This window comes from Camelina sativa, chromosome 19 (assembly GCF_000633955.1).
Source record: "Camelina sativa cultivar DH55 chromosome 19, Cs, whole genome shotgun sequence".
NCBI classification, from domain to species: Eukaryota; Viridiplantae; Streptophyta; class Magnoliopsida; order Brassicales; family Brassicaceae; genus Camelina; species Camelina sativa.
In genome coordinates, this window is record NC_025703.1 from 20,755,612 (window position 1) to 20,772,409 (window position 16,798).

Consider the following 16,798-nt stretch of genomic DNA (forward strand, 5'->3'; position numbering starts at 1 on the left):
GCTGGTACATCATCAGCGGGATTTTCATGGCGGCGAGGTCACCGGACTTTGTATAATAATACGATTCCAAATTTGACGAAGAACAAGAAGAAGAAGAGATTAGCCATGGAGGATGAATTGGAAGGTCTACGAGCTTATTTTCCTCTTTCGTTCGGTAAGACATCGAATGTTTCGGCGCCAACCGAAGCTATCCACAACGCAACTCGCCGCACCGATGTAGCCACCAACGAAGCCGAAGTCTCGTCTGATTTTGCCACGAAGGAATCTAATTCCGGTAAATCCGAATCCGGATTCCCTTCTCTGTCTTCCTCCTCTGAAACCTGGCTCCGAAGTGTACGCGGTCCGAATCGTAACCCTAATAGCTCCAGTCTAGCTCCTTCCGATGATGATGTAGCCATGGGTCCGCCACCTCCTCCGTCTAAACCGACGCAAGAGGAGGATGACGGAGTTTTAATGGGACCACCGCCGCCACCAAAGGGACTCGTGAACAGTAATGATTCTGATGATGAAGATGATATGATCGGTCCTCCGCCGCCGCCTCCGGCTGCTGTAGACTCGGATGAAGATTCAGATGACGATGATGCTGATGACAACGAGGAGAATCGTTACCAGATTCCACTGAGCAAAAAGATTCAACTCAAGGGACACACAAAGGTAAACACTCTAAAACTCTTGTTTGAACACTCTTGTCTCATGGAATCAGATTTTGAATTCGAAATTGAGCTGTCGATATTTTTTTTGTTTCGTGGAATCAGATAGTTTCGTCTCTAGCTGTCGATAGTGCTGGAGCTAGAGTTCTTTCCGGAAGCTATGACTACACTGTGCGCATGTACGATTTCCAAGGGATGAATTATACACTTCAGTCTTTTAGGCAGATCGAACCATCTGAGGGTCACCAAGTTCGCAGCTTGAGCTGGAGTCCCACTTCTGCTCAATTTCTATGTGTTACTGGTTCAGCACAAGCTAAGGTATATATATATGTGTTTCATGAAAACGTTTCTTCTTTACGCTCTACTACAATTCCTATGAGTAGCTCACTCTCGTTTCTTCTTTTTGAATTTCAGATTTATGATCGAGATGGTCTTACTCTTGGTGAGTTCATGAAGGGTGATATGTATATTCGTGATTTGAAGAACACTAAGGGACATATTTGTGGGTTGACTTGCGGGGAATGGCATCCTTGGATTAAGGAAACGGTTCTGACTTCGTCGGAAGACGGGTCTTTGCGTATATGGGACGTTAATAACTTCCTAAGCCAAACGCAGGTACTTTTTACCTGTCTGTATGCACACTTACAGTTTCTGATTTTGCAATTCTTCTCAAATGATAGTGGTGGTTTTATTTTAGCATGCAAGTGGTATCATTTTACTGTTTTATTGGAACAGGTTATTAAGCCGAAGCTTGCTAGACCAGGGAGGGTTCCAGTTACTACCTGTGCTTGGGGCCGTGATGGAAAGCGTATCGCCGGTGGCGTAGGAGATGGATCTATACAGGTAAAATGATTGAAAAGGCTAGAATGCAATGTAATTTGGCCAGATTAATGGTCTTATATCTTTCTTTTTCTTTGGATCCAGATTTGGAGTCTCAAACCGGGATGGGGAAGCCGGCCAGATATATACGTAGGGAAGGCCCACACTGATGATATAACCTCTGTAAAGTTCTCTAGTGATGAGAGAATCCTGTTGTCAAGGAGTTTTGATGGTTCTCTAAAGGTATACCTTAGATAGATCATATCCTGTTTTCGACCAGTTTGCTCAGCACTAGAAACTGAGTTCTTTTTGAATCTTGATCAGGTTTGGGACTTGCGGCAGATGAAAGAAGCTCTCAAAGTTTTCGAGGGTCTCCCTAATAATTACCCCCAAACCAACGTGGCCTTTAGTCCAGACGAACAAATCATTCTGACTGGAACATCCGTCGAGAAAGATAGCTCAACAGGAGGCTTGCTCTGCTTTTACGATCGCACCAAACTGGAGATTGTTCAAAAAGTCGGAATCTCTCCAACTTGCAGTGTGGTGCAATGTGCTTGGCACTCAAAGTTGAATCAGGTAAACATCAACAACAAAAAAAGCACTGTTCCATTCCTCTAATTAAATGTGATTCTCAACTTCACATCTGATTTCCTCCATTGCTGTAGATATTTGCAACATCTGGAGACAAAAGCCAAGGAGGAACTCACATCCTTTACGATCCAACCCAGAGCAAGAGAGGCGCATGCGTCTGTGTTGCACGTGCACCAAGGAAGAAATCTGTAGACGATTACCAACCAGAACCAGTAATACACAATCCTCATGCATTACCATTGTTCAGAGACGCACCAAGCCGTAAACGAGAAAGAGAGAAAGCATTGAAGGATCCTCTTAAATCCCACAAGCCTGAGGTTCCCATGTCAGGTCCTGGTCATGGTGGAAGAGTTGGGACTACTGGTAGTAGCTTGTTAACACAGTATCTTATGAAGGTAATGAGCCTTGGTATCGTCTTTGATTTTGCCATTCGGGTTATCTATCTGTGTATATTGAAATATTGTTGTTGTGTGTGTATTTGCAGCAAGGTGGGATGATCAAAGAGACGTGGATGGAGGAAGATCCAAGAGAAGCGATATTGAAATACGCAGAGGTTGCTGTAAAAGATCCTAAGTTTATTGCTCCTGCTTACTCTCAGACTCAGCCTAAGACCATCTTCGCTAAATCTGATGACGAGGAAGAAGAAGAAAAAGAAGGTGACACGAAAAAATAATCAGTGTTTCCATATAGTACTTCACTTTTCTCAACGACCATTTCCATGGATACTGTATAATGATCAAATCATGGCACTGTAGGATAACAAAAAAAACAAAAAATAATACTTATTCCGGATTTGCATTTTTGCATTCCTCCATTGTTAGCGTTACATTTTGCAGAAAAAAATTGTGGAACAGCGTTTTGGTATCGCATCAATTTCCCTAGGTTGAAGTATTGTTTTGTTCATAGATATTTTCTTTTTACCTGAAATATCAGATTAAATAGATTTGATTTGACAAAATGCAAATTAGTAATATCCATACTGAAAGAGTAAGCATAGTCTAATTAATTTATTTGGAGAATCATTGTGAAACATGAAATCAAGCACTTGAATTAAGCAAAAAAGAGTGTTCAATTGTTCTGTATAACTTTTAAAAACCAAAGCTTCAAGCTTCTATGAGAGATGGCTAATATACAAGAGCATGAAAGAAGTTTCCAAACAAGTTCGTTTGGGATAAAAAGGATCAGAGATCCAGACACAATAAACATGTCTCAATTTTCTCGTTTTCTTACTTTTCCACTGCAGTAAAATGTGAGTTAACATTTGTATTCATCACCTCTTCAGTCCTCCAGCTGGGATCATGAATCCACCATTAAGACCTTGGTGCAGGCTGAGCAATGAACGTGGGGACATCCTCTCTCGGCATTATGAACCTCTATCTATCACTTTTTAGATTAACAAATGTTCAAGACATCGTAGACTTGATGAATATCTAAAACCATGCCTTTCATTGGAAACCATGTGATACCTTTTGTGTCTCATTGCATCATCAATGATACCTTTCCATGTATGTTTTCACTACTACTACTGAGATGACTTGTGAGAAATACATTATTTGATACACTAAGCCTGTTCGGTAGCCTTCTCTTGGCCACACAGTGGTTACCATTATCCCTTTTGCATCAGTGTATCATATTGTATGATTAGTTTACAGGTTTGGTCATTCAAAGAATAGGGAAATTGAGTGATTTTGTTACATTCAATCTGATAAATATATGCATCAAAACTCTAATACGGATGGTTTTATTAGTATAATTAGTATCTAGTATCTACTGCTAATTGGAGGAGTCTTCTTTAACATGTTACTACTGCGCGAACAACATTATGTTTAGTAAAAAGGAATTCATCTGACGACATAGAGAGAAGAACATGACACAATATAGATAGAGAAAGATACACAGAGAAAAAGAGATGGCAAACGCAAAGACTAAGGAAACAGAGGGTTACTTATATAACCAAGACTCAGGACACTAAAGATTTTGGATTACACGGTTATGAAATTCATTGGTTTATGTTACTAATATCAGCCCAAACAGAAAAGTAAAACAAGATGCATTTGATACTAATTAGCCGCCAATACAACCAAAACAAAAACAAGATAAAGCCAAGATAAAACATAAGGTTCCAACACACAAAACCAAAAAAAAGGCAAATGCATCTCCAAACATAATGTCTAATTAGATGATTTGAATATAGCAGAGCTCACCTTGTTCAGAAGGCTAGTCTTTACTGACATATACTTGGCCTCATAGAATTTCAATGATTTTCAATCCTTTTCCATTTCCTTATTCTCCTTTGAAGGCACAACTTCCCATTGTTGAATCACAAATTCCTCATCCGTAGTGAGGGCCATATTTGCGATGGCACCAAGGATGAACGATCTCTCAAACCAATCAATTTTCAAAGAGTCAGACACCCAAATAATCTTAGCAAGTTTGGAACAAGTCAGACCATGGCTTGAGTAAAGGGTTTCTTCTCATCTTTTCCCACATACTTGTTCTTTAACCATCTTATTTTGTTAGTCAACTGCTTCACACTCTTATTTTCAAAAGAGATAGAGTTTTGAACAATTTTGTAAAAAGCATGCATATCACTGGTTCTAGTCCTCTGCTCGATCATTGTTTGGAGTAAGATGACCTCATCTTCTTCACTCCAAACTCTCCGAAATTGAGTCCCCCCAATCTGGACACGTTTTGAAGTATCAGCCTCTTCACTAATTTGTCTTTGTCTCCTCTTTGAGGAACCAGCAGCCACAATAGGAAGAGCAGAAGCAGCGGGAGAAGCCATAAGAGGAAGAGCAGAAGCTGAATTCTTCTTGGATTCTTCAGAGTCGGCATAATCATCTTCAGACTCGGATTCAGATCTACTCTCACTATGGAAGTCTGAATCCGGAGCATGCTTGGATGATGGTCCTTGTTCTTCTTCAGATTCGAGAGAGAGAGAGAGAAACCTTTTGGAATCGAGAGAAACATTTTGTAGTCGAATTTATGCGATAGATCGAGGGAAAGTCTAGTTAGCCACTAGTTGGGTGAGACCTTGTTTATCTAAACCAGAAATAACCTGATTTGGATTACACGATTATGAAATTAATTGGTTTTTGTTACTAATATCAGCCCAAACAAAAAAGAAAAACAAGATGCATTTGATACTAATTAGGTGCTAATACAAACAAAACCAAAGCAATATACACTCAAGATAAACCATAAGGTTCCAACACACAAAACCAAAAGAAAGGCAAATGCATCGCCAAACAGAATGTCTAATCAGATGATTTGAATATAGCAGCGCTCACCTTGTTCAAAAGGCTAGTCTTCACCGACATATATTTTGGCCTCATAGGCTTTTAATGATTTCAAATCCTCTTCAATTTCCTTTTACTCCTTTAAAGGCACAACTTTCCATTGTTCTTTTAAAAATTCCTCATCAGTAGTGAGGGCCATATTTGTGATGGCACTAGGGATGAACTATGACACCCCGATTTCAGATATTTGCAAAGAGGTTTAAAGAAATTGATTTGGCCACATGTCACCAAAGTGCACTTATATTTTCGGTCAAGAGTCTTGAGAGAAATCCAGAGTTAAGCGTGTTTATGCTGTAATAGTCTCAGGATGGGTGATCTTCCGGGAAATGACTGTCAAAACTGTGCGAGTGAGGACAAAACAAAAGAAAAGATCATATGGTAATTTGTAGGGACGATAAACAAGTCTTTAAAGCCTCCCGGACGTAGCAAACCGGCCGTTGGATATGGATGGGCTCACGGGCCTAGTAAGAGGATGTGAGGCCCATTAAGAAAGGTGGGCTATGGACTGGGATTGGACATGGGGCCCACTAAGAAGTGGCGGTTGGGGCGTTACAAATGGTATCAGAGCCAAACCCAGACGAGTGTGAAGTCGAGTGGTCTCACACCGTCGGAGGTGACGATCTTGGTGCACAACAAGGACGTTGGGATCTATTAGTGGGGGTGAATTGTGACACCCCGGTTTCAGATACTTGTGGAGAGGTTTAATAGAATTGATGTGGCCACCTATGTCACCAAAGTGTACTTATCTTTTCGGTCAAGAGTACTGAGAGAACTCCAGAGTGAAGCGTGCTTGAGCTGGAGTGGTCTAAGGATGAGTGACCTTCCGGGAAGTGACTGTCGGAACTGTGCGAGTGAGGACAAAACACAGGAAAAAATCATATGGTGATTTGTAGGGACGGTAGACAAGTCTTTAAGCCTCCCAGACGTAACAAACCGACTGTCAGATATTAATGGGCTCACGGGCCTAGTGAGAGGTTGTGAGGCCCATTAAGAAAGGTGGTCTCATGAACTGGGAGTGCACATGGGACCTACTAAAAGGTGGCGGTTGGGGTGTTACAAAAATGATCTCTCAAACCAATCAATCTTCAAAGAGTCAAGACTCCCAAATCATCTTAGCAATTTTGAACAGTCAGACCATGGGCTTGGGTAAAGGGTTTCTTCACCTCTTTTCCCACATACTTGTTCTTTAACCATCTGATTTTGTTAGTCAACAGCTTCACACTCTTAATCTCAAAAGAAATAGAGTTTTGAACAATTTTGTAAAAAACATGCATCTCACTAGTCCTAGTCCTATGATCGATCATTGTTTGGAGTAAGATGACCTCATCTTCTTCACTCCAAACTCTCTGAAACTAAGTCCCCCCAATCTAGACACGTTTTGAAGTATTAGTCTCTTAACTAATATGTCTTTGTCCTTCTTTGAGGAAGCAGTAGCAGCCACAATAGGAAGAGCAGAAGCAGAAGAAGCCCCAAGAGGAAGAGCATAAGCTGAATTCTTCTTGGATTCTTCATAGTCGGCATAATCATCTTCTGACTCGGATTCAGATATACTCTCACTTTGGGAGTCTGAATCCGAAACCACAACGGGAGCATGCATGGATGATGGTCTTTGTTCTTTTTCAGATTCTTCGGAGCCGTCTTCATCTTCTTCAAAGCCCACCGATGAAGATTCCTTTTGTGGAGTTTTCACAAGTTCTGGAATGGGTACAACAACTAGAGCAGATGGTCCTTTTTCTTTGTCAAAGTCTTCCAACCTGTCATCTTCTTCAGAGCCCGCTTCCTCATTGTTGGAAGATTCTTCTCATGGAGTTTTCACCGGTTCCGGAACCGTTGCCACTTCCCTCAGTTTATTTAACGCCAACGCCTTTTCCTTTGCCTGATTATCATTTGTCATGGTAGAGAGGAAGAGCGAGAGCAGAGAGAGAGAAACCTTTAAAAGTAGAATTTATGCGATAGATCGAAGGTTGGGTGTTTACCTGGTGAATTTGGGGTTTATGTATTAGATAAATGGAAAGTCTTGTTAGCCAATAGTTGGGTGAGACCATGTTTATCTAAGCCAAAAATAACCTTATTTGGATTACACGGTTATGAAATTCATTGGTTTCTGTTATTAATATCATCCCAAAGAGAAAAGAAAAACAAGACGCATTTGATACTAATTAGCCGCCAATACAACCAAAATCAAAACAAGATAAAGCCAAGATAAGCCATAAGGTTCCAACACACAAAACCAAAAGAAAGGCAAATGCATCTCCAAACAGAATGTCTAATCAGATGATTTGAACATCGCAAATATGGCCCTCACCTTCTGAACAAGGTGAAAAGCTCACCTTGTTCAGAAGGCTAATCTTCACCGACATATACTTGACCTCATAGGCTTTTAATGATTTCCAATCCTCTTCAATTTCCTTTTTCTCCTTTTAAGGCACAACTTTCCATTGTTCTTTCAAAAATTCTTCATCAGTAGTGAGGGCCATATTTGCGATGGCACCAGGGATGAACAATCTCTCAAACCAATCAATTTTCAAAGAGTCAGACTCCCAAATTATCTTAGCAATTTTGGAACAGTCAGATCATGGGCTTGGGTTAAGGGTTTCTTCTCCTCTTTTCCCACATACTTGTTCTTTAACCATTTGATTTTGGCAGTCAACTGCTTTTACACTCTTAATTTCAAAAGAGATAGAGTTTTAAACAATTTTGTAAAAAGCATGCATGTCACTGGTCCTAGTTGTAACACCCCGACCCGTTCTAAATATAAGAACAAATCGAAAGCACTACTTAGGACTCTCGTAGTCGGCCAACCAAGGCTTTTGGAACGAATCCAATCGCCCTAGTCATCCAACCGTGAGCGGCTGAGCTCTCAGACACGACCTAAGGATTTGCAACCCGTACCACGAGCGAGAGTTGTGTTAAGTACGAATTAGAATTAATATCAGTTGGAATAACCATTTAACTTTTGAAAATTCTAGTCTTTACATATATATAGTATACACCAAAATCGTTACCAAAATGTTTATATAGCTTTCAGATCCTTTTTGAAAACCATACATAATATACATAGTAAGAATTTACAAAAGCTGTAATACCTACATTGATTCGCCTAGGTCACGTTGCTTCTACTATGAATATCTCTCAGCTAAGGATTCCTGGAAAAATTAAAGTACAATCATAAGTAATCTAGCATTACTTAGTGAGGCCGATATCTAAGGAAATCTTACCCAGCGATACCTAAGGAAATCCTACCCATCTACCTATCCCCAAGCAGCAAGCATTACAAATTCATCAAACAAGCAAAGATTCAATGCAGCAAGTATAATCAAGTGCAACGCAACACAATCGAATGCATGAAGACTCGAATTTAAGTATGCAGCGAAGATGATGAATATGCATGCTTCTAACCTAAGTAAGCCCTTCTACGAATGCATGGTATCCCAAGGTAATGCCCTACAATCCTGGACACAAACTCTAAAAGATATCCACATTCCTTCGTACTAATCTGATTTTTTTTATCTGAGTGATTGTGAAACATGAAATCAAGCACTACAAAACACAAAACCAAAAGAAAGGAAAATGCATCTCCAAACAGAATGTCTAATCAGATGATTTGAATATGACAGAGCTCACCTTGTTAAGAAGACTAGTCTTCAATGACATATCCTTGGCCTCATAGGCTTTCAATGATTTGCAATCCTCTTTAATTTCCTTCTTCTCTTTTGAAGACAAAACTTTCCATTGTTCAATCACAAATTCCTCATCAGTAGTGAGGGCCATATTTGCGATGACACCAGGGATAAACGATCACTCAAACCAATCCATCTTCAAAGATTTAGACTCCCAAATCATCTTAGCAAGTTGAGAACATGTCATACCATAGGCTTGGGTAAATGGTTTCTTCTCCTATCTTCCCACATACTTGTTCTTCAACCATCTGATTTTTCCACTCAACTGCTTCATACTCTTAATCTCAAAAGACATAGAGTTTGAAACAATTTTGTAAAAAGCATGTTTGTCATTGAGTTTTGAACAATGATCAATCATTGTTTGGACTAAGATTACCTCATCTTCTTCACTCCATTTTTTGTGAAACTGAGTCCCCACCACCTTGCCACGTTTTGAAGTACCACTCTCTTCATTAGCTCCTCTTTGTCTCTTCTTTGAGGAAGCAGGAAGAGCAGAATCAGCCATAGGAAGAGAAGAAGCAGTCACAAGAGGAAGAAGCTCTTGGATTCTTGAAGTAGACTCGGCATTCTTGGATTCTTCTGACTCGGATTCAGATACACTCTTATTGCTCGCCGATGAAGAAGCTTTTTGTGGAGGTTTCATAGGTTCTGGAACCACAACCGGAGGAGCAGATGTTTCTCTTTCTTCTTCAGAGTCGGCATTTTGGATTCTTCAGACTCGGATTCAGTTCCACTCTTACTGCTCGGCGATGAAGAAGCTTTTTGTGGAGGAGGTTTCATAGCTTCTGGAACCACAACCGGAGGAGCAGATGTTTCTTCTTCAGAGTCGTCGGACCCGGACCCGGACCTATCATCTTCATCAGAGGAAGATTCCTCGTCGGAGTCGGCTTCTTCCTCGCTGGAAGATTCTTCTTCTTCCTCCCGCTGTTTCTTCAACGCCAATTATTCCTCCCTCTGTTTCTTCAACGCCAATTCCTGATTATCCTTTGCCATGATGTCGAGAGAGATCGAGAGCCGAGAGATATCGAGAGAGCCGAGAGATAGAAAACTTTTTGGAATCGATTTTACTTTTTAGGGTTTATGCAATAGAATGGGAAGTCTGGTTGGGTGACATGGTTTATCTAAACCACAATAAACCACAAATAAACCAACTAATATATCACACTAATAATTAAAAAAAATCACCATTTAAAGTGATGCACCTCAATAAAATTTATAGATTCTATCTTTTTCAAAAAAGTTATGCACAATTAACACACTTTGAATCGCTTCTGGAAATTTGCGGTTGAATATGATTGTGAAACATGAAATCAACCACTTGAATTAAGCAAAAAAGGGTGTTCAAGTGTTCTGTACAACTTTAACAATCAAAAGCTTCAAGCTATGACTAATATACAAGAGTACAAAGAAGTTTCCAAACAAGTTTCTCTCTCTGCGTATAAAGGGTAGTAAGTGAAGTTACCCTCATTTGCTTCTTGTTATCGGTTTTTGTATGATTTGACTTTGGATGGTATCTTCAGTTTGTATTGTATAAGTTGATGAGCTTCAGCGACCCCCATTCTCAAAGCTCGATAGTCGTGAGTCTGATAAAACACTAAATAGTTGTGTGTCTACAAATAACTGCAAAAAGCCACAATAACAAACAAAAAAAAAGAGCTGTAAGTTTTTTGGATTTCAGTGAGAATATCAAAATCTGATGCCAAGATCATGAATAGGATTTCGTACCTTAATGAAGGGTCGGTCTCTACCAGGAAATGAATCAATAAAACTGTCTTTTAGGAGTAGAGAAACCTGAGAAAGAAAGTTTCAGATTGTTTGTTAGATATAGAGAGGAAGTAGTTCTTGTCACGCTTTTTGCGGAGAAGTAGCTATATAAGTAAGTACCCTGTCGCTATTAGATTGAACACTTGTTATGGTGTGAGAGTGTAAATCTGAGCAAAGAGACTCCATGTAATCTCTCATTACGCTCAAGAATTTAGTCGCCGCTTCTGCCTGGGAATAAGACAGTCATATGAAATCGGGTTAAGTAATTTTAAGTTTTGGTACACAATTTTAGGCCATGCATTGGTAAACTACTTACTTGCACTTCATTGCATTTATAAACCGGGTGTCTTCTAGCGTTCGAGCTCTGATGAGCCAGTGTGGCATGGAGTGGAGCCAACTGAGCCAAAAGTTCTCTACACTGAGGCAATGCTGGCATGTTACATATTTTCACCTGGACAAACATTAGTAAACGTTACATCCCTTCAGACTGTAGATATGATCGATGGTTTCGGGTACTGAACAGAAAAGAAAGAAATGAAAGAACTTTGGCCACCAAACCTGATTATTGAGGATGTTAACTAGAATAAGATTAGACGTCTTGACCTTCCAATCAATAGGTTTACTGTGTATACCGACCTGCCAAGTGGTGCAAACGCAGACCATGTGAGCAACAAGAAACATACATAGTTCATGATTGAAGAAACATGGACTAGATTCGGGGTTTTTTATGGTGTTTATTATATAGACTGATGACCATTCAACTCCTCAGAATAAGGAATCATCTAGCTTTTAACGACATCGCACAGGTTACTTTATATGGAGTATAAACTTACAAGGAAGGGAACTGGTGCCTCGAGGAAATCAAACATCCTTCCAGGCAGAACCTGAAGACAAACATAGAGAAGTTACGACAAGAAAGCTACAATTTGATTGGTCAATTGTTTTTCTAGTGATGTCATGCTTACCGGAAGCAATAAACTCTGCCACTGAAATGGCCGAATCATTGGCACAAGAGACAGTACTATTGCTGACAAAACACCCTGCAATAGTTGTCAGTCAGTTTAAGTGACCATTTCCATTCGAATACCGATCAGAGCATAGATTTAACTAACCAGATTCGGGCAGATTACAACAACTTGCTTCTCTAATAATACTCCAGCAAGCAGTGACATAATCTGGAAGGAAGAATATACTTTTTAACTACAGATAAATATTACCAGCACAAAAAAAAAAGAGATGGGCATCCAACGCAAAACAGTAGGATTTTATCCATAGGTTGTTCTAAAAGAGACAGTGAAGAACCAAAAGAAAAGATTGGATTCTAAGAAGAGGCCATACAGTTTCAAGAGAGAGAACACGACAAACTGTTGCTGTTGTCCACATTGAGAGACCCATGGCCTCCTCAGCAGCTGTCAACGTTGCATTTATCTTTGGCAAAAGAAGAAGAAGAAGAAAAGTGGTTGAGATGAGACTATAAAGTAGAGACAAGACTACACAAGGATATTTTCCGAAATCAAATATACCTCGGAAGAATCAGAAGAGCAAATATATTCTTCTGACAAACCTAGAGATGAAACTGGAGGACGGGTATACGCGATGGATTGTAAGTGTTCCAGTGGATGGAAAACTACTTCACTTCCACGCGAAGGAATTGCCAGTGAATGGTAGCCGCAAACTAACTGTAACGCATCATTGTTGTGTTCCTATCAAGGTGAGATACCATATAACAGTATATGAGGACCGTGAAGAAGAGATGATAGAGCAACTAAATATGGTGAAGCTACTAGTGGTCTCCTTACCTTAGCCCATTCCAGTATTAACTCATCTCCGAAATCATTTTCACTATTTGATAAATCATCAATGTCATCTGACAACACACTTCTAGCTGAACTGCCATATATAAAAATGTAAATCTGAAATTATACTGGCAATAAACTGAATCATAACATTAACTGAAAAGAAGACAACCACATTACTTGGAGATAAGGAGTGGTTAGATCAATTTGTGTTAACTTACCTGTACACAGACTCACAGCTTTCATGACGCTCTATTGGTTGGGTCCTAGGATCAACACATGTAACCTCTGGAGAAGTGTGGCCATTCTCATAGCTTTGGGACGTTCTTTCAGGGATACCCAAGTGGTTCTCAAATACTTCAGAAGAATTATCATCGTAACAATGGAAAACTTTTCTGCCATCTCTTTCTATTTCCTTGATCTGGCTAACATCTGAAGCATCACTGGTGACAACACTATCTGGAGATTGAGGTTCTGCAAAGTTCGAAAGCTCACTATCAGATATCAATCCAGCAGCAGCGGCCGTGAGTGCCATGACTCCCTCAACAGGTATTGCAGAAGCCATCCAATCATCAGGGTTGCTACGAGGCGAAGAGACACGGCCATCGATTTGATCATTCGTCCTCGACATTGGTGGACGATAGCATGCAGCAGCAAGAGACATCTCACTGACAAATTCGGTTATCCGTTTTAGCCGCTCCTGTGCTATCATACTGCATCAACATGTGAATGACCTTCAGCATAAGTTTCTCCGTCTTTGTTTGATGCAAGGAAAAGCCAGTAACTACTAAGAGTAAGGGCATCTTAAGNATAGTGAAGCTACTAGTGGTCTCCTTACCTTAGCCCATTCCAGTATTAACTCATCTCCGAAATCATTTTCACTATTTGATAAATCATCAATGTCATCTGACAACACACTTCTAGCTGAACTGCCATATATAAAAATGTAAATCTGAAATTATACTGGCAATAAACTGAATCATAACATTAACTGAAAAGAAGACAACCACATTACTTGGAGATAAGGAGTGGTTAGATCAATTTGTGTTAACTTACCTGTACACAGACTCACAGCTTTCATGACGCTCTATTGGTTGGGTCCTAGGATCAACACATGTAACCTCTGGAGAAGTGTGGCCATTCTCATAGCTTTGGGACGTTCTTTCAGGGGTACCCAAGTGGTTCTCAAATACTTCAGAAGAATTATCATCGTAACAATGGAAAACTTTTCTGCCATCTCTTTCTATTTCCTTGATCTGGCTTACATCTGAAGCATCACTGGTGACAACACTATCTGGAGATTGAGGTTCTGCAAAGTTCGAAAGCTCACTATCAGATATCAATCCAGCAGCAGCGGCCGTGAGTGCCATGACTCCCTCAACAGGTATTGCAGAAGCCATCCAATCATCAGGGTTGCTACGAGGCGAAGAGACACGGCCATCGATTTGATCATTCGTCCTCGACATTGGTGGACGATAGCATGCAGCAGCAAGAGACATCTCACTGACAAATTCGGTTATCCGTTTTAGCCGCTCCTGTGCTATCATACTGCATCAACATGTGAATGACCTTCAGCATAAGTTTCTCCGTCTTTGTTTGATGCAAGGAAAAGCCAGTAACTACTAAGAGTAAGGGCATCTTAAGTTACCTGTTTAACATCTCGAAGTGTAGTTCAAAGAAAGGAACTCTGGTCAGCAAGCAATAGCATCGAGGTGCAGAAACCAAAAAACGACTGCCTCCTCCAGATGAATGCAAGGGTGACGCAGTGCTTAATACACCAGGGGGTCTCTGAACAATCTCAGAGACATGTAAGCAAACACCATACAATGTCGCATCATCTGCTACCTGACAGAGAATTTGATTGCCTCATGTTACATGACATGACTGGTGGAAGTCTTGACACTAAAAAATTTAGAGAGGCAAAAAGAAAATATAGATTACCTTGAACGAAAATATGAACGATGAATCATCTGTTCCTAAATGTTCCTGCAGTGAACTCAAAAAGCATAATATGTAAACCTATGTTCCAACTAACATAGATGAACTACAGAAGCTCATACAGATATCTTATTTAGAGCAATTTTCAGACCTGTCCATAGACGAGCTCATTTAGATCACTGAGAGATGGGGTCCTCTCCAAAAGCCGTGCCTGTTAAGAAAAATCACGTTTTAACAGTCTTAGTTGCTGCATATATCACAGAATAACCCAATGATACCAACTAACATGATGAATATTGTTACCAGTAGTACGAATCAATTCTATGTAAATTCTCTAATTAACTGACATGGCTCATAACTAATAAAATACACCAATGCACATTGACGGTCATTAGAAAATATAAAGACGCACACCAGACATATCATACCTTGACACCACCAGGGAAACAGAAAGTTGCTAGATCCTTTGGACGCATTACCACCTTCTTCCCAGGAGGGTATTTAAAAAGAATCTGTGCATTGAATGAAAGTTGATAAAGAGAAGAAAGAAACCAACTAAGTCTACCATGAAGCAGAACAGACGCATATAACCTATGTGAAGTCAAAGAAAAAAACCAAGGTAACACAAACCTGTGGCTCCAATATTGGAAACTGAGGCCCACGGTGACGGAGTATTCTGTAGTCTGCCACTTCATACCTTGACATCTCCATCTCCCATTTCTTTCTTCTACGGAAAGCCTCTTCCACGGGCTTCAAATTCGTTTCCGGATGAAGCCCCACAATGATAAAATGTTCAAACAGTGACGTTGGCTCCTTTACTTTTCCTTGATCCTAGAGTATTTAACAAATGGAAAATATTGGTTAGCTAATATTCTATGGAAAGACCAGAACTGTTAGACGATTAAGGGGACAAGGTATGACAGGACACCCAAGAGAGCATAAATACCAGAGCTTTAGAAGAGTGAAGCTGGTACCACTGTCTTTTTTGGTTAGCTAAGACCTCAGGATTGAAAGTGGGGCGGTTATCCTCACGTAGATTGCTGACCCCACGCCAAGCCTTTTGCATCTGTGTTTTCAATCTCTGGAAACTGTTGGTGCGCCTGTGTCCAGGAGTCCCAATCTCACTTTGGCTGCGCCTATGTCCTTGTGTAGGTGACTGCGGTAAGACAGGTCCATTGAAGTATACGTTTTGATATTGCTCTCCAGCTGCTTTAACAGCATCCTCAGTACATGGGGAAGAGGAGTCCTGCTCTCCTGTAACTTCTCTCATTTCCATCTTTCTAATAGCACTTGTGTCATCAAGTTGTGCCTCGCATCTTGGACTCTGCGGTTCATCATCATTTTCCCTCAGCACCAAACTCGAGTTATCATCACTGTTGTTACTTTCCAACAATCTGTTCTCATCCTTATTATCACATCTATTACCTATTCCTGTAGCTTCTCCGGTTTCACCCACCTTCAGATGAAGGAGTTCATCTGCTTTAGCTTGACCATTTGCCACTTCTGCATCCAGTTCTTTAATCTCTGTACTAGGAGTAGCATTGTCATCCCTCTCAGGTGAACCTGAACCAGAATCTTCTTCATCTCTCTCCAACACAGCTTGTTCACTACCCCTATTTACCTTTTCCAAAAACTCATGTCCGTTGTCATCATTCTGAACGCTCTCAGATGAGCAACACTCAGCATTTTCTCCATTTATTTCACTCGTTACAGGACTGCCCTTAACATCTATTTCCTCCATAACCTGTCTTTCACACCTCGGGGTACGCACCACGTCTACTTCATCATCTTTCAAAAACAAACCTTCCTTAACCATGTCCAACGTGTTGTTGTGGTCACCCCTGCTAGTCAATGTTCTCCAACCATCATCACCATCCCTAAAATCTTCTTCTTCCACATCCGTGTTCTTCGGGTATCCTACTCTATTTCTATCTCCCCGATGAACAGCCAACACGTCTCCCTGCAGCATATCCGCCTGCTTCATACAGCAATTGTCTCCCTCCCTCCCTCACACAACATGACCAAATTCAATCACTACCCGCATAATTTCTCCTATATAACATCAAAGTATCAAACAAACTAATCAGAGAAGTTTTAAAAACTTACAAAAAGAAAAAAAGAAAGATGAATCGCAATTTCTCCTGTGAGAACCTAATGGAACTTGAACAATCTTACGATCTCAATAAACCAATCCTAATATATATAACGAAACCCTAATTTTCCAGAAGAGTTGAAAGTATCAACTTCAAAAAAAAAAAAAA

At 40.3% G+C, this 16,798-nt stretch overlaps 3 protein-coding genes and 1 pseudogene across 3 annotated transcripts; 1 reads left to right on the forward strand and 3 right to left on the reverse strand.

Annotated features, from left to right (window-relative positions):
- On the forward strand, window positions 1-2,933 carry LOC104766804 (WD repeat-containing protein 70-like). Its single transcript, XM_010490756.2, has 8 exons — window positions 1-654; window positions 756-968; window positions 1,065-1,265; window positions 1,386-1,493; window positions 1,575-1,712; window positions 1,794-2,045; window positions 2,135-2,455; window positions 2,545-2,933. Exons 1-8 carry the CDS (start codon window positions 106-108, stop codon window positions 2,731-2,733), a joined length of 1,971 nt encoding a protein of 656 aa, XP_010489058.1. The 5' UTR covers window positions 1-105; the 3' UTR covers window positions 2,734-2,933.
- LOC104768047 lies at window positions 8,951-9,291 on the reverse strand (annotated as a pseudogene).
- Window positions 9,257-9,682, reverse strand: LOC109130878 (probable transcription factor At1g61730). Its single transcript, XM_019240960.1, has one exon. The coding sequence runs from the start codon at window positions 9,680-9,682 to the stop codon at window positions 9,257-9,259; it is 426 nt and encodes a 141-aa protein (XP_019096505.1).
- LOC104766805 lies at window positions 10,332-16,676 on the reverse strand. Its single transcript, XM_010490757.2, has 18 exons — window positions 15,484-16,676; window positions 15,168-15,368; window positions 14,966-15,049; window positions 14,689-14,748; window positions 14,541-14,585; window positions 14,248-14,444; window positions 13,656-14,147; window positions 13,438-13,528; window positions 12,327-12,506; window positions 12,142-12,231; window positions 11,916-11,978; window positions 11,769-11,843; window positions 11,637-11,687; window positions 11,362-11,439; window positions 11,120-11,254; window positions 10,924-11,031; window positions 10,765-10,830; window positions 10,332-10,659 (listed from the first exon to the last, which is right to left on the reverse strand). Exons 1-18 carry the CDS (start codon window positions 16,519-16,521, stop codon window positions 10,585-10,587), a joined length of 3,129 nt encoding a protein of 1,042 aa, XP_010489059.1. The 5' UTR covers window positions 16,522-16,676; the 3' UTR covers window positions 10,332-10,584.